Source organism: Chiloscyllium punctatum, chromosome 5, assembly GCF_047496795.1.
Source record: "Chiloscyllium punctatum isolate Juve2018m chromosome 5, sChiPun1.3, whole genome shotgun sequence".
Lineage (NCBI taxonomy): Eukaryota > Metazoa > Chordata > Chondrichthyes > Orectolobiformes > Hemiscylliidae > Chiloscyllium > Chiloscyllium punctatum.
In genome coordinates this window covers 117,764,832-117,786,033 of record NC_092743.1, presented here as the reverse complement: position 1 = coordinate 117,786,033, position 21,202 = coordinate 117,764,832, and the positions used below count along the sequence as shown (strand labels likewise).

The following is a 21,202-nucleotide window of genomic DNA, read 5'->3' as shown; positions in this document are numbered from 1 at the left end:
TTGGAGCTGGAGCTGGATGAACTACGGATCATTCGGGAGGTTGAGGGGGTAATTGAGAGGAGTTACCGGGAGTTGGTCACTCCTAAGGCTCAGGACAAGGATAGATGGGTTAGTTAGGGAAAGGAAAGGGGACAATCAGACAGTGCAGAGATCCCCTGTGGACATGCCCCTCAGCAATACGTATACTGTTTTGGATATTGCTGGGGGGGGGAGGGGATGACCTACCAGAGGAAAGCCATAGCAGTCAGTTCTCTGGCACTGAGCCTGACATTGTGGCAAAGAAGGGAAGGGGGCAGAATAGAAAAGTACTCGTGGTAGAGGACTCGATAGTTAGGGGAATCGACAGGAGATTTTGTGGTCAGGATCAGGATTCCTGGAAGGTATCTTGCCTCCCTGGTGCCAGGGTCTGGGATGTCTCCGATCGGGTGTATAAGGTTCTAAAAGGGGAGGGCGAACAGCCAAAAATCATATTACATATTGGCACTAATGATATAGCCAGGAAAAGGATCGAAGATATAAAAAGTGATGTCAGGGAGTTAGGATGGAAGCTGCAAAGCAGGACAAACAGAGTAGTGTTCTCTAGTTTACTACCGGCGCCACGAGATAGCGAGGCGAGGAACAGGGAGTGGGCGCAGCTTAATACGTGGCTGCACAGCTGGTGTAGGAGGAAGAGCTTCAGATATGTAGATAATTGGGATGCCTTCTGGGGAAGGTGGGACCTGTACAAGAAGGATGGGTTGCACCTGAACTTGAAGGGGACCAATGTCCTGGGTGGAAGGTTTGCTCGAGTAGTTCGAGAGGGTTTAAACTAGTATGGCAGGGGGGTGGGAACCTGAGCTGTATACCGGAGGTGAGAGTTGATGCAGATGAGGCAATGGCAAGAGGTAGACCAGCTCGTGGGAAGGATTTTCCTGGGAAGGAACCAAGGGATCAGTTAAAGTGTGTTTGCTTTAACGCAAGGAGTATCAGGAATAAAAGTGATGAACTTAGAGCATGGATCAGTACCTGGTGCTATGATGTTGTGGCCGTAACAGAGACATGGATTTCTCAGGGGCAGGAATGGTTGCTGGATATTCCAGGGTTTAGAGCATTTAAAAAGAATAGGGAGGGGGGAAAAAGAGGAGGGGGTGTAGCACTACTAATCAGAGAGGGTATCACAGCTACAGAAGCTTCCATGGTTGAGGAAGATCTGCCTACCGAGTCAGTATGGGTGGAAATTAGGAACAGCAAGGGAGCAGTCACCTCTTTAGGGGTTTACTACAGGCCCCCCAATAGCAGCAGGGAGATGGAAGAAAGCATAGGTCGGCAGATTTTGGAAAAGTGTGGACGTAGTAGGGTTGTTGTAATTGGGTGACTTTAACTTTCCCAATATTGACTGGAACCTCCTTTGAGCAGAAGATTTGAATGGAGCTGTTTTTGTAAGGTGTGTTCAGGAGGGTTTCCTAACTCAGTACGTTGACAGGCTGACGAGGGGAGAGGCCATTCTAGACTTGGTGCTCGGAAACAAGCCGGGGCAGCTATCAGATCTTGTGGTGGGAGAGCATTTTGGTGATAGTGACCACAACTGCCTCACATTCTACATAGCTATGGGGAAGGAGAGGATTAGGCAAAATAGGAGGATATTTAATTGGGGAAGAGGAAACTATGATGTGATTAGACATGAGTTAGGAAGCATAGATTGGGAGCAATTGTTCCATGGTAAAGGCACTATAGACATGTGGAGACTGTTTAAGGAACAGTTGTTGCAAGTGATGAATAAATATGTCCCTCTGAGACAGGCAAGAAGTGGTAAGATAAAGGAACCTTGGATGACGAGAGTAATGGAGCTTCTCATCAAAAGGAAAAAGGTAGCTTACATAAGGTGGAGGGAGCTAGGGTCAAGCTCAGCTCTACAGGATTACAGGCAGGCGAGGAAGGAGCTTAAAAATGGTCTGAGGAGAGCCAGGAGGGGGCACGAGAAAGGCTTGGCAGAACGGATTAGGGAGAACACAAAGGCATTTTACACTTATGTGAGGAATAAGAGAATGGTCAAAGAAAGAGTAGGGCTGATCAGGGATAGCATAGGGAATTTGTGTGTGGAGTCCAAGGAGATAGGGGAAGCCCTAAATGAGTTTTTTGCTTCTGTCTTTACGAAAGAAACAAACTTTGTAGTGAATGAAACCTTTGAAGAGCAGGTGTGCATGCTGAAATGGATAGAGATAGAGGAAGCTGATGTGCTGAAAATTTTGTCAAACATTAAGATTGACAAGTTGCCAGGCCCGGACCAGATTTGTCCTCGGCTGCTTTGGGAAACGAGAAATGCAATTGCTTTGCCACTTGCGAAGATCTTTTCATCCTCACTCTCCACTGGAGACGTACCTGAGGACTGGAGAGAGGCAAATGTAATCCCTCTATTCAAGAAAGGAAATATGGAAATCCCCGGCAATTACAGACCAGTAAGTCTCACGTCTGTCATCTGCAAGGTGTTAGAAAGGATTCTGAGGGATAGGATTTATGACCATCTGGAAGAGCATGGTTTGATTAAATGCAGTCAACACGGCTTTGTGAGGGGCAGGTCATGCCTCACAAACCTTATCGAGTTCTTTAAGGATGTGACTAGAAAAGTTGATGAGGGTCGAACTGTGGATGTGGTGTATATGGACTTCAGCAAGGCATTTGATAAGGTTCCCCACGGTAGGCTCATTCAGAAGGTCAGGAGGAATGGGATTCAGGGGAACATAGCTGTCTGGATACAGAATTGGCTGGCCAACAGAAGACAGTGAGTGGTAGTAGAAGGAAAATATTTTGCCTGGAAGTCTGTGGTGAGTAGTGTTCCACAGGGTTCTGTCCTTGGGCCTCTGTTGTTTGTAATTTTTATTAATGACTTGGATGAGGGGATTGAAGGATGGGTCAGCAAATTTGCAAATGACATAAAGGTTGGAGGTGCCGTTGACAGTATAGAGGGCTGTTGTAGGCTGCAGCGGGACATTGACAGGATGCAGAGATGGGCTGAGAGGTGGCAGATGGAGTTCAACCTGGATAAATGTGAGGAGATGCATTTTGGAAGGTCAAATTTGAAAGCTGAGTACAGGATTAAGGATAGGATTCTTGGCAGTGTGGAGGAACAGAGGGATCTTGGTGTGCAGGTACATAGATCCCTTAAAATGGCCACCCAAGTGGACAGGGTTGTTAAGAAAGCATATGTGTTTTGGCTTTCATTAACAGGGGTATTGAGTTTAAGAGTCGTGAGATCTTGTTGCAGCTCTATAAAAAACTTTGGTTAGACCGCACTTGGAATACTGCGTCCAGTTCTGGTTGCCCTATTATAGGAAAGATGTGGATGCTTTGGAGAGGGTTCAAAAGAGGTTTACCAGGATGCTGCCTGGACTGGAGGGCTTACCTTATAAGGAGAGGTTGACTGAGCTCGGACTTCGTTCATTGGAGAAAAGGAGGAGGAGAGGGGACCTAATTGAGGTATACAAGATAATGAGAGGCATAGATAGAGTCGATAGCCAGAGACTATTTCCCAGGGCAGAAATGACTAACACGAGGGGCATAGTTTTAAGCTGGTTGAAAAAAGTATAGAGGGGATGTCAGAGGTAGGTTCTTACACAGAGTTGTGAGAGCATGGAATGCGTTGCCAGCAGCAGTTGTGGAGGCAGGGTCATTGGGGACATTTAAGAGACTCCTGGACATGCATATGGTCACAGAAATTTGAGGGTGCATACATGAGGATCAGTGGTCAGCACAACATCGTGGGCTGAAGGGCCTGTTCTGTGCTGTACTGTTCTATGTTCTATATGAGGTACAGTTAGTAAATTTGCAGATGACACCAAAATTGGAGGTGTAGTGGACAGAGAAAAGGGTTACCTCAGATTACAACAAGATCTGGACCAGATGGGCCAATGGGCTGAGAAGTGGCAGATGGAGTTTAATTCAGATAAATGCAAGGTGCTGCATTTTGGGAAAGCAAATCTTAGCAGGACTTATACACTTAATGGTAAGGTCTTAGGGAGTGTTGCTGAACAAAGAGACCTTGGAATGCAGGTTTATAGCTCCTTGAAAGTGGAGTCGCAGGTAGCTAAGATAGTGAAGGCGGCGTTCAGTATGCTTTCCTTTATTGGTCAGAGTACTGAGTACAGGAGTTGGGAGGTCATGTTGCAGCTGTACAGGACATTGGTTAGGCCACTGTTGGAATATTGCGTGCAATTCTAGTCTCCTTCCTATTGGAAAGATGTTGTGAAACTTGAAAGGGTTCAGAAAAGATTTACAAGGATTTTGCCAGTGTTGGAGGATTTGAGCAATAGGGAGAGGCTGAACAGGCTGGGGCTGTTTTCCCTGGAGCGTCAGAGGCTGAGGGGTGACCTTGTGGAGGTTTACAAAATTATTTACAAAATCTAATCTAATCTAATCTAATCTAATCTAATGAAGGGCATGGATGGGGTAAATAGGCAAAGTCTTTTCCCTGGGGTGGGGGAATCCAGAGCTAGAGGGCATAGGTTTAGGGTGAGAGGGGAAAGATATAAAAGAGACCTAAAGGGCAACTTTTTCACATAGAGGGTGGCACGTGTATGGAATGAGCTGCCAGAGAAAGTGGTGGAGGCTGGTACAATTGCAATATTTAAGAGGCATTTGGATGGGTATATGAATAGGAAGGTTTGGAGGGATATGGGCCGGGTGCTGGCAGGTGGGAGTATCTGGTCGGCATGGACGGGTTGGACTGAAGGGTCTGTTTCCATGCTGTACATCTCTATGACTCTGTGACTCATTGCACCTTTTTTATGACTTGGCTTTACTTCTTAAAGCCTCTTGCACCAACCAGCCATGACGCATTTCTAGTAAACACATGTTTGCAATAGGACCCACATCTGCTGATAGTCCTTTTTAAAAGCATGCATCATTGAATTTAGGCCTCATTTCTCGGCATTTAGAGTACAGAAAAAGACACCATGGTTCCAATTCATTTTTAAAATTCTCGGTTCCCAAGGTGACTCAGGATCTCTGCTGCCTGTGAGTTACAAGCTAGAAGCAAAATTGTCCCACTGAGCCTCAGAATAAAGATTTACCTTTGCACCTTTCTCACTGTAAAGGACTTCACTTCCAGATCCAATTTCTCCTTTAGGTCCTGGCAGGTTTTCACCATCCTTGGCACCTCTTAGGGCAGGAGACCCTAGAGATAAGAGCAATTCAATAAAAACCCATTTAAAGTTACGTAAAAACAATGCTTCCCTCTGATGCGGTGGTGTGCTTGCAAATTAACTTTTATTCTAAAGTCACCAGCAAAGTCATTCCCTTGTTCCACAACTGCTTTTGCCAGTAACAAGGCAGCAATATGCAAAACAGAATTGGAACAGGCTGTAGGAATAATTACTTTCTTCAGTATGTCTCAAGGTTTCCCTTCCTCTGCTCCAGAGGTGCCAGACTCTGTAACGAGCACTCACGGCAACACTCATGCTGGTCCTCTGATTCCACCAGCATGAGAGTCCTGTGGTCTCATGAGTTTGGTTGCCAATGTTATACAAAGCTAAGACAGCTTCAGTGCTATGGACCAACTAACTCTCAGGATGTGAAATTAGATAGCCCAAATTCATTACAAATTGAGTTGGTACAGGAGATGGAAAAAGAGACAAAGATTATTACACAAAGTGTGCTCTGATCAGGGCATTGTATTGTCCCAGCATCAGTTCTACAACTTGTACCCCACTGATTTGATTCTGGTTATCAACATCCTATTGTCTTTGCTGATTGCTACTCTACATGGGGCTCAATTTCAGTTTGTTATAGCTTGCTCCTGGGACTGGCAGTGTTACTGGGGGAGTGGGCTGTTTTGTTGCTGGTTTCCTGTGCAGTCTGAAACCACATGAAAGGTCACAGCTGGTCGTGCAGCAAAGCCGGAACCAGCCGATGTGACACTGCATTTCAAATTCCAGCCCAGGAGTTTAGGATGCAGCTTTCAGCAATGATCAGGTGTGAAGCTGAAAGGCAAGAGACTGAACCACCTCCACACTCCACAAACTGAAACTGAGGTGGTTTTCAGTGACTTTTCCTCAGGCACAAGTGACGGAAATTCTGCACTGGGTTCCTGGAGATTTTTTTCTGCCAGTGTAGGAATGCAACGAGTGGTCTGACCTCGGCAAGGAGGGGAGGGGGGTGTGGCAGTTCATTCATTATCTCCTGGTCTGTAACACCACTGGACAATATGGCGGAAGAGGGAGAGGAAATTCATGTAAATGCAGAGATGAAGGCATGTCTAACTGGAGAGAATCTCAGACAGAGGAATGTGAGAATCCACGATCATTTCAGCAAACTATCCGTCAGAATCTGGATCCACTGGTCAAGCTTAAGGCAGCAAACAGAGACTTTATGGTGCGAAGGTAGATGAGCAGCAGAGGACCTTCAAAGAAATTTTTCAAAGTGCTCAGTGAAAGTATATTCTGGTGAGAAGGAAGGACTGTAAGCGGAGGGGTAATCTGCCATGGGTGTCGAAGGAAATAAGGCAGCCTATCAAAGTGAAAGAGAAGGCATACCAAGTGGACAAAAAAAAACAGGAATCAAGAAGATTGGGAAAATTTTAAACGTCAACAGAAAGCCTCAAAAAGGGCTATAAAGAAAAGTAAGATCGAGTATGAGAAAACACTACCACAGAATATAGAGACAGATAGCAAAGGTTTCTATAAGTATATCAAATGAAGAAGAGTGGCTAAAGTAAATGGTGGTCCTTTAGAGGATGAGAAGGAGCAGTTAGTTATGAGAAATGATGAAATAGCTGAGGCATTGAACAGGTACTTTGCATTGGCCTTCACAGTGAAGGATACTAATAACATGTCAGTAAGTGACAAAGGTAGGTGAGGACCTGGAAACAATTTTTATTACGGAAGAATTAGTGTTGGGTAAGCTAATGGAGCTAAGGATAGATAACTGTCCTGGCCCTGATGGAATGCATCCCAGGATACTAAACGAGATGGTGGGAGAAATAGCAGGTGGACTGGCAGTAATTTTCCAAAAATTCCCTGGTCTCTGGGGCAGTTCCAGCAGATTGGAAAATAGCAAATGTGACGCCACTGTTTAAAAAGGGAAGTAGACAAAAGATGGGAAACTATAGACCAATGAGCTTAACCTCTGTAGTGGGGAAGATGCTTGAGTCTACTATCAGGGAAGAAATAGTAGGGCATCTCGAAAGAAATTATCCCATTGTACAGACGCAGCATGGGTTCAGGAAGGGCAGGTCATACTTCACAAGTCTTTTGGAATTCTATAAAGACATTTCAAGCTAGGTGGACAACGGGGACCCAGTGGATGTGGTGCACCTAAATTTCCAAAAGCCCTCTGACACAGTGCCGCACATGAGGTTGCTGCATAAGATAAGGATGGATGGTTTTAGGGGTAAAGTATTAGAGTGGATAGAGGCTTGATTGACTGACAGGAAGCAAACAGTGAGGATAAATGAGTGCTACTCTGGCTGGCAATCAATGACTAGTTGTGCGCCTCAGGGATCTGTGTTGGGACCACATGAGGTGCAAAAAACTTTGCTGATGACACTAAGATGAGTGGCAGAGCAGAGTGTGCAGAGGACTGTGAAACTTTGCAGAGGAACATAGATACATTGAGTGAGTGGGCAAAGGTCTGGCAGATGGAATACAATGTTAGTAAATGTGAAGTCATACATTTTGGTAGAAGTAACAGCAAAATAGATTATTATTTGATTGGTAAAAAGTTGCAGCATGCTGATTTGCAGAGGGACCTGGGTGTCCTTGTGCATGAATCGCAGAAGGTTGGCCTGTGGGTTCAACAGGTAATTGGGAAGGCAAATGGGATTTTGTGCTTCATTGCTAAAGGGGTTGAGTTTAAAAGCAGAGAGGTAATGTTACAGCTGTACAAAGTGCTGGTGAGGCCACACCTGGAATACTGTGTGCAGATTTGGTCTCCTTACTTAAGGAAGGATGCAATGGCACTGGAGGGGGTGCAGAGGAGGTTCACTATGTTGATTCCATGAATTGGGCCCAGTCCCCACCTGCTCCCTGTGTACTCTACAGTCGATCCCTTTCTGAGGAGCTGTGTTGCTACAGAGTCTCACTGTGTTCAGGGACCACACCTCTTTGGAGAGCCCTGTCATAGTGAATGCAGCAGTGCACCACAATCAGCAAAACCCAAACAGTGAGGCCCTTGACCAGGCCTGCTACCAAGGCCTGCACTCAGAAGCCCAATGGCCTACTCAATGGTGGCTGTTTGTAATCAGATGGCAGCAGCTGACACAGCTCTGTCTGGGAGAAAGTGAGGACTGCAGATGCTGGAGATCAGAGCTTAAAAATGTTTTGCTGGAAAAGTGCAGCAGGTCAGGCAGCATCAAAGGAGAAGGAGAATCGATGTTTCGGGCATAAGCCCTTCTTCAGGAATTCCTGAAGAAGGGCTTATGCCCGAAACGTCGATTCTCCTTCTCCTTTGATGCTGCCTGACCTGCTGCACTTTTCCAGCAACACATTTTTAAACACCTCTGTCTGGTGTTGTCACGTGAGGCAAAAGTGAGGACTATGGATGCCTGAGATTAGAGTTGAGAATGTGGTGATGGAAAAGCACAGCAGGTCAGGCAGCATCCGAGGAGCAGGAAAGTCGACATTTCGGGCAAAACAGGAAACAGTCCTGATGAAGGGATTTTGCCTGAAATGTCGACTTTCCTGCTCCTCAGATGCTGCCTGACCTGCGGTGCTTTTCCAGCACCACATTCTCAACTGTTGTCACGTGAGGGTGGGTAGTAGTCTCTTCAAGAAATATCCCTGCTCCAAGAATCTACTCAAAGTTTGGATTACCTGAGGTTGAAAACATCATGGCAACTGCCAGGAAAGTGACTAACTCCTGGATAAATCTCTTGGGGTCTCAGACCAGCTGTATGCTAAGGAAGTAGAATTCCTTCCTGTTGATGGAGCTCACTGGCCATCACTTGGCTCCTTAGTGACACCCTGCACTCAGAAGAATCCACTGCTGGAGGTGAAACCCATGACTCTCTGTGTCTGTGACGGTCCAGCCATCAGGAATTAGATACACTGGTCGGTTTTCCCTAAAGGGCATCAGTAATCTGTGGGATACTTTGTGGGATGCTAACATTTGGAAGGAGCCCGATTGGAGATTTTGACAGCTATTGGTCAGGCATGATAGCTGTAATGCCATCCACAAGAAAGGCACAAATCGTGGTGACTATTGTCAATATTGTCATAGTCTTCCGCATTGTTGCTTCTCTGCCATCTTCAGGTAGTTCTGTCTCCAGGTAGCACACCTAAGAGCGTGGCTTTTGTTGCCTTTTTCATCTCTCTCTCTCTCCATCGTTCTCATTCTCAAGGTTCTACCTTTCATTTAGAGGATACTCCTCCTCATTGCCTGAGTAGCTGAGATTCATGAACCTATTACTAGCCATTATTGTCCTTTTGCCCAGATGGATTCCTAATAACATCGGGAATCCTTACCCCTTTCTGTCCACTGATGCCCCTGTAATGCTGTCCAAGTGCATATCGGCCACTAACTCACCTACACTAACTGGTTGACCTCTGCCCCAACCTAACGTGTAACCAATGTGTGTAAACAAAGTCTCTAACTGCCCCTCAATGGGTTCTCAATAAGCTCACTAGCCATTTTCATTTGCCAAATAACTGAGTTGAGTGGCTGCTGGGACCTGTCTTGTCCATTGTCCTGATGGGTCACACCAAGCGCAGGAATGGTGTTGGGAAAACTGGCATTATGCCCGAATGCCTTCCCACTTCTGTTCCCATTCCTAGTAGGCAGTAAAGATCCTGCTCTCTGAGTTCAGGTCCCGAGTGTGAATGAATAATTGTTGTAGCTTGAATACCAATCTCAGGTACAATATACTCTAGACCCTCATCCACTTGCTGGACTAATTCACCTCTTCTCCTTTTTCAGGTTTTAACCTCAGTCTGTGTGCTGATGTGCTTACTTAATAATTTTGTTTAAGAAGGATGTCTACCGTAAATTCACTGAAATCTCGTCCACACCTTTGAGGTTCCACAGAAAGTATGTAAGTAAGCTCGCTGAGCTGGAAGGTTTGTTTTCAGACATTTCATCACCATACTGGGTAACATCATCAGTGAGAGTCTCTGGTGAAGCGCTGGTAGTATAACCCGCCTCTCTATTTAAAGGTCTTGGTTTCTTAGGATGTCCTTTTGGTTCTTTTCTTTTCAAGGGAACGTAGATAGGATCTAAATCGATGTGTTTATTGATGGAGTTCTGGTTAGAATGCCATGCCTCTAAGAATTCTCGTACATGTCTCTGTTTCGCCTGTCCTAGGATGTGTGTGTGGTCCCAGTCAAAGTGGCATCCTTCTTTGTCTGAATGTATAGAAACTAGTGATAGTTTGTTGTGCCTTTTGATGGCCAGTTAGTGTTCATGTATCCTTGTGGCAAGTTTCCTGCTAGTTTGTCCGATGTAGTGTTTTTTTTTAAACAGTTCTTGCATGGTATCTTGTGAATGACATTATTTTGCTGGTGGTATCTAATGAATCCTTTACATTCATTAGTCGCTGTTTAAGTGTGTTAGTCAACCATATCATCAACCTGAGCTACAAATCTTCTCAAAAGTTGCCAATACAACAAACTAGAAACTGATTTAAAAATTCAAAAGGCATAGCCAGTGAGAATTAGCTGGTGATGAAAGGTCCTTCTTCCTTAATGAGAGAACAGAAATGCACAATAGGACTTTGTTCACAAATATACGTTACAGAGACAGATTCTGGAACAGGTACCAACAGCAAAGTTTGGTTATTTAAACTAATTTCACAGCTTGCACTTGACCACATCAACGTAAATGTGGGCAACTGCAACCCAGCAGCCATAAAACCTGTCCCAAATTTGAATTCCAAAAGCACTAAGTAAATTTAAAAAATAAAACTGAACAGGGTGATTTCCACTGGTGCAGGTCCTCACCTCTCCTGCAGGTGGTTTTGAAATCAGTCTGTTAAATGTATTTTTTTTAAGGGTGCAGTACTTCAATACACCGCCAGAGGTAGTGTTTCCCCTTTGGTTGCAGGCAGTGAAACGATCAGACCAATTTCTTCTCAGCTCGATTGCATATTGCTGAAGGCAAAATCTGCCGTGGTCCAGCACACATGGGAACCATTTGAGAAAAAATGCTTTCAAATTTTCCTTCATATATTTCAGAGTAATTAGTAGTTACCACCTGATCAGTTCAACTGACGAATGGATGCATCATAAAAACTAAGTTAATACAACCTGCCATTCATGAGTAATCTGATATTAACTAATTGAAAATTACATATAAAAAGGAGTTACATAAAAAGAAAACTCCGTTGTCGACTTTTTGAAGTATTCCTGTTAGCCTTCTTACCCCCAACAGAAGCAAAATTTAGTTATTAGAATTCCTTGATGACATGCAAATAAGAAATCATTAGAATCGCTACAGTTTGGAAACGGGCCATCTGGCCCATCAAGTCCACACTGATCCTCTGAAGAGCATCCCACCCAGACCCATTCTATCCATGTAACCCTTCATTTCCCATGGATAATCCACCTCATCTGCATATCCCTGGACGCTGAGGGCAATTTAGTATGGCCAGTCCATCTACCCTGCACATCTTTGAACTGTGGGAAGAAATCATAGCACTTGGAGCAAGCCCACACAGACACAGAGAAATTTTGCAAACTCCACACAGACAGACAATCACCCGAGGATGGATTTGGACCTGGGTCCCTGGTATTGTGAGACAGCAGTGCTAACCACTGTGCCACCCCTCTGAAGGGTTGAGGGGGGGTTGTTGGGGGAAGTAGTGATGAGTGTGGAGCTGGCTTCTAGTGCATTTCTTTAAGCTAGTGTGCTATGACCAGTTGCTGGGAGGAGGTTTCCCAATTCCATCTGGTTCCAGATAGGGTTCCTCAAAATGTTAAGCTTCCATCTGCGGAGGGGTAAATTAGCCCCCGCTGGTTTATTCAGTCAACCCTTGATTGGCCACAACAAGGTTAGTTTAAAAGGCTCCCTTCCCTTCTGGATACCTGTCTTCCAAATCCAAATGTACTCATGTCTAGAAAGGAGTCATTTTAACCAGGTTTTCTTGAGTTCAGAAAGAGACTGAGCTTCTTGATTACTGAATGCAGAAAACAAAAGTAACATTTTACACATGCAGAGTAGAAATATGAGATGAGTCTAAACGTTCAAAGTTAAAAAAGATTCTTGCTCTGAGTTGTTAATGAAGTGGGGCCACAACATCCCAATCGGTTAGGCCCAGAAATGCTGGCCCAGGTTCAGGAGGAGATGAACTACTTGTTGGAACCGCAAACAGTAAACTGTGACAGCAGTAACTGGAACTTCCCAGTTGTACTTGTGCCCATGAGGTTCTGCAGAGACTATTGAAAGGTTTACGTAGCGATCAGAGCCAACTCTGGGCGGCACGGTGGCACAGTGGTTAGCACTGTTGCCTCACAGCGCCAGAGATCTGGGTTCAATTCCCGCCTCAGGCGACTAACTGTGTGGAGTTTGCACGTTCTCCCCGTGTCTGCGTGGGTTTCCTCCGGGTGCTCCGGTTTCCTCCCACAGTCCAAAGATGTGCAGGTCAGGTGAATTGGCCATGCTAAATTGCCCGTAGTGTTAGGTAAGGGGTAAATGTAGGGGTATGGTGGGTTGCGCTTCGGCGGGGCGGTGTGGACTTGTTGGGCCGAAGGGCCTGTTTCCACACTGTAAATAATCTAATCTAATCTAATCTAAACTCCTACCTAATACATCAGCTCGATGATTGCCTAGCTAGGATAAGGAAAGCAGTCTTTGTTACCAAGGTAGACTTACTCAGGAGATAATGACACATTCCCTCGACTGTCCACAGGAAGGAAATCTCTACCTTCATACCTGTAGATGGGTTATACCAGTGTCGAGTCATGTCAGTTGGATTCCAAGATTCCCAGCCAGCTTTCAATGGCTGATGATTCAGATAGGAATAGGCTGTATACTGTATCTAGACAACCTCTTGCTGTACAGTGACATTTTCAAATAGTATTTGGAACAACGGGAAACCCTCTTCTTATAAAATCTTATAAAGAACGATTTTGCTAAGGTCCAAGTGACCTATCCAAGACCCATAGTGGATCAATGATATGTGCTGAAATTGGAAGTGGGAGATACTATAGGGAAGGAGTAGGTAATCAATGAAATGAGTTTGGTAAGATAGGGTGAGAGAAGCACTAGGCTTGTGGTGAATAACCCTTCAAAAAAATTTGATGTAACTCACTCTTATCAAAGAAAAATGAGTTCCATGTTGCTTGTTTGAAAACAAACTTGAGTGCTGAAAGTAGTTTGCATTAAAATTGAAGATTCATTTACACTGCTTAAGCCATGTTCGACAGAATTATGCCAATAAATAACAGCTCAACCATGTGGAAATTCTCAAACTTGGTGTCTTCAGAGCTTTGTTCACAGTCCAACAGTGGGGCAGTCAGGAGCACTATTGGTGCTGGTTTACAGAATAGGAAGTGTGACATAAAAGCGATAGGAGGAGTGTTGGGACTATTGCAAAGATTATTAAAAAAATAGAAACATCTCTTTTGGCATCAATGCCATACACTTAAATGGTAAGGTCCTCTTTGCTCAACAAAGAGACCTTGAGTACAGGTTCATAGCTCCTGGAAAGTGGAGTCGCAGGTAGATAGGATAGTGAGGAAGGCATTTGGTATGCTTTCCTTTATTGATCAGAGCATTGAGTATAGGAGTTGGGAGGTCATGTTGTGGCTGTACAGGACATTGGTTAGGCCACTTTTGGAATATTGTGTACAATTTTGGTCTCCTTCCTATTGGAAGGATGTTGTGAAACTTGAAAGGGTTCAGAAAAAATTTACAAGGATCTTGCCAGAGTTGGAGGATTTGAGCTATACGGAGAGGCTGAATAGGCTGGGGCTGTTTTCCCAGGAGGCTGAGGGGTGACCTTATAGAGGTTTATAAAATCAGGAGGGGCATGGATATGGTAAGCAGACAAAGACTTTTCCCTGGGGTCGGGGAGTCCAGAACTAGAGAGCATAGGTTTAGGGTGAGAGAGGAAAGATATAAAAGAGACCTAAGGGGCAACATTTTCATGCAGAGGGTGGTGCATTTATGGAATGAGCTGCCAGAGGAAGTGGTGGAGGCTGGTACAATTACAAGATTTAAAAAGCATTTGGATGGGTATATGAATAGGAAGGGTTTGAAAGGATATGGGAAAAGTGCTGGCAAATGGGACTAGATTAGGTTGGGATATCTGATTGGCATGGACGAGTTGGACCCAAGGGTCTGTTTCCGTGCTGTACATCTCTATGACTTCATGACTCTATAAATAAAAATAACATACCGGTTGTTACTTTTAGTCCAATGTCTGCTCTCTCTTCATAGGGTGGCATCTCTCCAGAAGTGCCCAATGTAGTCGCATCCTGGAACTGAGTTTCCCGCTGTCCTGAGGAACCCTCAATCTCCTCAGTGATCAATGTTTCGGTGGGGGGCTCTTTGACTGGCTCACTGTGTAAATGCTGTCCAATTACCTCAAAAGAGCAAAAGTACATCAGAGTCAATGGACAACAATCTATATTATTCTCGGTGGCCGACAAACGGCAATAGGTAGATAAATGATGCTTCTGGGGGTGGGGTGGAGGAAGCAATGGGATGCATTAGGTGAGACTACCAAAGGTACAATTGAAAAGACTCAATTAAAAGTGGAGCTGGAGAGGTACAGCCGGTCAGGCAGCAGCAGAGGAGCACCAAAGTTCAGGTCAGGACCCTTCATCAGGACTGCCGGATCTGCTGTGCCTTTCCAACCTCACTTTCTATTGACTCTGATTTCCAACATCTGCAGTCCTTACTATTTACAATTGAAAAGAGGCTTTGGAGATGATATTTTAAAAGGGAAAGGAGCAGTGAGCCTAAGAGAAGTGGCCAGGATTGTCTAGAGAGTGTTGCACTATCTGCTGATTGTCTTCTCCACCAATGGGAAGGGGAGTGGCAGACACATTAAAACGTGGATTTCCCATTTGCCACTGGGCAGTGGGGATCCCCAGTGAAGGTCTCTCTACACGGGAGTCCTCCCCCTTTATCTCGGGGATCTGGGGTGGAGGGTGCTGCACGCAGCGGTCCCCTGCAACTGCAGATTGCAGTGGTTCACGGGCCCCCAGCCCAACTGCTTGTTCTGTGGTGCTGTGGAATCCATGGACCATGTATATATTGGGTGTGGGTGCTTGCACCCCTTTTTGATTTCCTCAAAAACCTCCTGTTTTTGGTTGCACTTCAGTCCCACGCTCCTGATCTTCGGACACCCGGTACAGAGGGGGGTGGGCAGGTCTGGAGGATCTCCTTGTGGGTCTGCTCCTGGGCCTGGTCAAACTGGCCATAAACAGGTCCAGGCAGCGGGCTGTGGAGGGGGTTGTTAGGGCCGACTGCCTGCCCCTCTTCCGGGGTTACGTTAGAGCCCGGGTGTTTCTGGAGAAGGAGCACGTGGCGTCCACCAACACCCTGGAGTTGTTCTGGGAGAGGTGGGCACCGCAGGGAGTGGAGTGCATTATTTCCCCCTCCAACTCTATTTTGATTTAATCCCCGCCTTCCCCTTCACTGATTGATCACACAGCATTGCCCTTTGATGAGAAGGGCAGTGCTTGTCACTGGCCACTCAGGTGTTTCCTTTCTTCCTGTGGGTGGAAATTGAATAAAAAGTGAGAGACACAAGGTGCACGAATGTGTCTCACACCTGCCCACACACACAACATGGGTGCTGGGGAAAAAATAAGCACTATCGCAGGGAAAAAAACAGAAAAGAAAAAAAACGTGGATTCAGTTAATGTGGAAGGTCTGGCTGAAGGAGACAGAGGAGATGGTGTGGGGATTTGATGTCCAAGACAAACAGTTTAAACCAAAAACATCAGGGAACAGGGGAGTATAACAAAGTTGAATCATTCTCCAACATGCCTGGCCTCTAAATTGAAATTAAGCAACGTTTACTTTATTTTGTAAAACTGTTTCAATCATGAAAATCAGAGACCACTTACAATCAAGTACCTGTGGAAAACCATTCAGCTCTCCGTATCAAACTTATTTAAAAGTAAGCTTCACAGAGTATTAAGCCTTATTTTAATATTTATTCCCCAATAATAAATGTCTAGAGTATATTTCATAGACAACACAGCATTTATATGCAGCCTGAGATCTGACTAAGTTCTTAGCTGACCAGGTACTGAGGTCTCCATCACAAATTCACCAGACATTGGGAACGTCATTCCTGACTGACTGGTCATCAAAAGTCTTTGGTATTGCTTTATGTCATTCATGAAGGGGCTAATGTTACAGAATTAGCCAATAAAGCAACATCTTATACATAATACAGAGAGACAGACTGTGGAATGTTTCAAAGAATTAAAAATTGGAATTACTGGAAACAGATTTTAAGTCAATTGGGAAGAGTGTGACGCAGGATCACTGTAGATCCCAGCGGGATGTCTGTGAGGCAGGTCCGGATCACTGTGGATCCCAGCGGGATGTCTGTGAGGCAGGTCCGGATCACTGTGGATCCCAGCGGGATGTCTGTGAGGCAGGTCCGGATCACTGTGGATCCCAGCGGGATGTCTGTGAGGCAGGTCAGGAACATGGATGCCATAAATCAAACAGACATCCTGGGGAAACTATGAGCTGACTGGCTGATGAATATTGCAGCTTGATTTCCCTTACTTTGAAGGTGATGAGTTAGAAAATTTTTTTAAAAGTTGTTTTTTGATAAAGGCTGACTGATGCATTTTAACAAAGTTCTACCCTTTTAATTCACAGCAGAAGAAAAGTAACTGGGGAATGTTTATAGAATCATAGATTGCCTAAAGTGTGGAAAGAGGCCATTCAGCCCATTGAGTCTGAGAAACCCTCTGAAAGGCATCCCACCCAGACCCACTCCCTACCCTATCCCTGTAACCCTGCAATTTCCATGGCTCATCCACCAAGCCTGCACATCCCTGGACACGACTGGGCAATTTAGCATGGTCAATCCATTTAAATAATAAGTTTTATGATTGAATAAATGCAGTAAAGGCTGAGCAGCTCCCACCCCTGTATTGCACATTGTGTTCCATGTAGAAACTCTGGGACATATCCTTGGTAAATATGTGTGCAGGAAATTTGTAGTAGCCTGAACTCCAGGTTTCAGAGATTGAGCAGCACCTGGGTGTCATTGCTGCACATCGAAGAGATTTAGGACTTTGTTAAAACCAAACAAGCCTTTTCTTGGGAAGGAACGGGTAACTACAAAGCATTTAAGAACAACTAGGGCATCAGTGCATGAGTCCCCTGAATTTGTCTCACTTTTCAATTCTGTATACGAAGACCAGAAGTCAGCTGTCCAGCCCTTTGAACCCATTTTGCCAAGCAGTCAGATCATAGCTCATCCACACCTTGAGCCTATTTACCCGTCTTTCTCCGTATCCTTGACAGAAATCTACGGTAAGAACCTATGGTGGAGTTCACAATCTTGGATACCCTGCAGAAAAGTGACACTCAGATAAATCATGATTACTTTGTAGCTCTGTTTGTCACTCAATGAAAAAAGGTTTTTGAACACTCCAAAAAAGCCACTAAGAAACTGACACACTTAACATTTTAATCCGCATTGGAACTGGTTTTGTGGCTAAAATATATTATTGGAGTACACTTAATTCTGCACTGCTTTATTGAATTTGTAGAAAAAGTTGCCACATCAGCCAGTAATGGGAACTTACTGACAAAAATAATGATGTACTGAACAATGAAAATTTGCTGACATTTCCTCGCTTCCAAACTCTACGTTTTAAACGCAGAAGCTGCTTTGTTTAGAATCAAAAGATTGTGGGAAAAGTAACTGCAAGGTATTTTGATCATAGTAACATACAATCACTTGCTTAAAACGACAATAATTAAAAGTCAGAACAATTCATGCTGCTGAGCAGAATGCAAAATATAGTCCGACCTTGGCAATTGTGAATCTCCCAGTACTTTGTCACTGCAAATCACTAATCTCAATTCCCCACTCTCATAGCTATAACCTAAACATTTTCTCTGCTACATCAATCTCTACTCATCAATTTTATGCCTAATTAAATACTATAAAAGTCCTCCTTTGTAATCAAAATCTTTTCACTATATATATATATTTGTTTAAATATATATTGGTCACATTTAAACTTCCACTAACACTGCAAATTTTTGTTTGCACGAAGTGAGAAAAAAAAAAGTGGGGAAGGGCAACCAGCTTTAACCATTTTCTAAATTAGCTACCAATTAGAAATCTTCCAGGCATGTGACCATCAGACCAGCCAAGTCATATGGTGCGATGATGGGGTGATTAGCTAATCACAAAGAGCCTCACTGTAGCTGCGCCCCATGCTTTATACACAGCCAGCTTTGTTTTGTCATTGCGAATGCAGGCAATATTCTCGATAAAACAAGTTACTTAAGTTTCAGTCAACGAACTGGTTGGGACAGTGAAATCTTCGCGATGAGAACCTGCCAAGGGACATTTGTTGGAATTACCTCTCTGAACTACAGATTTCCTCCATTTATTAGGGAACAGATCCCACAGTGTGGCATGAGAGGAATGCTTCTGCCTGTATTCTTTGCATTTTCAGACTGAAAGGCAGCAGACACAAATCATTTGTTCACCCAACTCTCAAAGAAATGAATGCCAAAAGTACAGCAGGTGTTGGAAACTTGAAAGAAATATAGAAACTCCTGGAAATACTCCGCAAGTCTGACAGTGTGTACAAGAGGAACAATGGGTAGAATCTTACAGGCTGCCACGGGTGAGTTTATGAGGCAGGGGGAGGGAGGGAGGGAAGCCACAAATTCCTCAGATGGCTTTCCCATTGCCAAACTACCCTTCCCAGCCAGACCAGTCCACAATTTTCTGGGAGGAGAGGGGACATAGTTCCTAAAAGGCAACTGGTTCACCTAACTGAGGCTGGTAAGTGGCCACAATTATAGGCCATGTAAGAATCACTTCCCTGTTGTGAGGTTGCAGGAGGAATCGGGGGATGGTAAAGGGAGCCTGGCATTTCATCCTGAGAGTCTCCGGCAGCAAAACTTGTGGGAGTGCCTCTGTCACTGGCCAACTTTCTAGATTGGGCATCCTGCCCACTAACTGCCCACACCACCGCCTACCCCACACACTCACTGACCCCAACCCTATTCCCCTCTGAATCTGATGGGGCCACAGAGAGCAGGCCAATTGGATTAATGGGGGGAGGGGACCACTTCCCATCTTTCACTCTGTTACCTCTTACATCAATGACACTGATCTGGCACCTCATATCATTAGGGCCATGAGGTGTCAAAATCCCTCAATTGCAACTCCAAAGATTCCAATCTGCAATATGTTTCACAGCAAAATATGTTGGATAAAATGATTGAGCATCACTCTTAGAAGGAAATTTCTGGCAATTCTAAAGTAAAGAAATTACCATTGATTAACACAAGTAAAATATTTTCCCTATCATTTGTATAGGTGAATGTTTGAAACATCTTTGAGGGCGATGTTTTCTGAGTTGAAATGAATTTGTTTCTGGATCTGCCCCTTTGTCTCTTCACTGTCATCCACTGTCATCTGAGCTATCTAATTGAAGGCAGAGTCATTTGCAATGGTTTCTGGTCTAGGTAGCAGAAGGTCACCTCTAATGTCCCACACGGATCTAACCATGGCTCCCACCTATTTATCATCTCCATGCTGCCCCTCCGAAAGCAGTGTTAGTTTTCACACATACACTGACAACAACTCGACCTGACCACCACCTCACTCAACTCATCCTTTGTTTCCCTCAACAGATGAGCAGTTATTAAACATTGGGAAAACTGAAACCCTTGTTTTTGGCTTCAACTCCAAACTCTATTCTCCATCCTTCTGACTCCATCTCTCTCCTTGGCAACAGTCTGAGAATAAACCATTCTGCTCATTACCTTGGTGTCACATTTGACTCTAAGGTGAGCTTCAAGTGTCACACTGATGTCATCACTAAGACTGCCTACTTCCACATCTATAATATCACTTGACTCTACCTCAATTAATTGCTGAAACTCTGATTCACTCCTTCATTACCTCAAGGCTTGACTAATCTTAACAAGTGACTCAACTCGAGGTGGCCTGAAACTGGGGTAGAACAGTTGCCATGGTTTGGGCAGAGTGGCGAGTGCTGAATTTGAGGAGTGTGTGTTTGGGCACTTGTATAGCCTTACAGGCTGCTCACTTCCTGTTCTAACAAGGGACAGCAAACTCAGTTATGGCTACCTTTGCCTTTCAAAATCATCTTCCATCACCAAGTACCTCCACCAGTTGCTCCCAGTGTAACTTACGGGGACAACAAACCAATCTCTGGTTTAGTTCAGGCATTCCCTTTCAAAAATGATGCGGTATCATTAGTGTAACACCACGCAGGGTCAGGAGCTGGAAATGATCTGGCCATTGGCTTCCGATTTGAAAATCCAGACCATTCAATCCGGACGAGTGAGGAGAGTAATCAGCAAGATTTTCAGGATGTGATCACTTTGTGGCGTCTCCTGTATTGACATGAACACGAGGATGTTGGTTGAGGATGAGGTGAAGAAAGGTTACCTTGATGAAATACTGAAGAGTTATTTTGAACCCTCAAATTCAACCTCAGTAACAGGAGAGGGAGGAACAACATAGGGAAAATATAGTCAAAGTGGAATCTTCCCACACAATAGATCACCACAGAGCTCTCAGAGATGGGAAACCAGACAAATATGCAAACTATGCCCTCAATTCATTTAATGCCAACACCTTAGTGAGGTGGTTTGATGCACAGAATTTATTTTTCTTCTGTAAAACGTAACAAATTATTCTAAGAGCCAGAGCCTAGTAATCTCCAGCATGATTAATTTTGAGTGTTCTGTCCAACTGCAACTGGTCTGTGTAGGCAATTAAGTCATGAAGGAAACCATTCCTGTTGTGCATATTATGTTTTTAATTATATCTGAGGAGGAGTTTAATTCTTTTACATTTCAGTTTCTCCCCAATATGGGCCTTGATAACATTCTGGTAATAGTTCTGGAGCAGAAACCTTCAGTACTTTCTGCTCTCACAGACAAGATCTTCCAGTACAGTTACATCACTGGCATCTACCCAAAAATGTGAAAAATTGTCCAGGTACACAAAGAGCAGGACTAATGCAACCCGGCCAGTCATTGTCCCATCAGTCTATTCTTGATCATTATTAGTGTGACAGATGGGCCATCAACA

The 21,202-nt window shown here is 44.4% G+C and overlaps 1 protein-coding gene across 4 annotated transcripts in view; it reads right to left on the bottom strand.

Annotated features, from left to right (window-relative positions):
- The window catches only part of LOC140477383 (collagen alpha-1(XV) chain-like), a 262,607-nt gene that overhangs the window by 140,789 nt on the left and 100,616 nt on the right, over positions 1–21,202 (bottom strand). For all 4 annotated transcript variants that reach the window (XM_072571192.1, XM_072571190.1, XM_072571191.1 and 1 more), the window contains 2 exons: positions 14,303–14,489; positions 5,046–5,149 (listed from right to left, as the gene is read on the bottom strand). In XM_072571192.1, the coding sequence (XP_072427293.1) occupies positions 5,046–5,149; positions 14,303–14,489 (291 nt within the window). The remainder of the gene's footprint in view (positions 1–5,045; positions 5,150–14,302; positions 14,490–21,202) is intronic.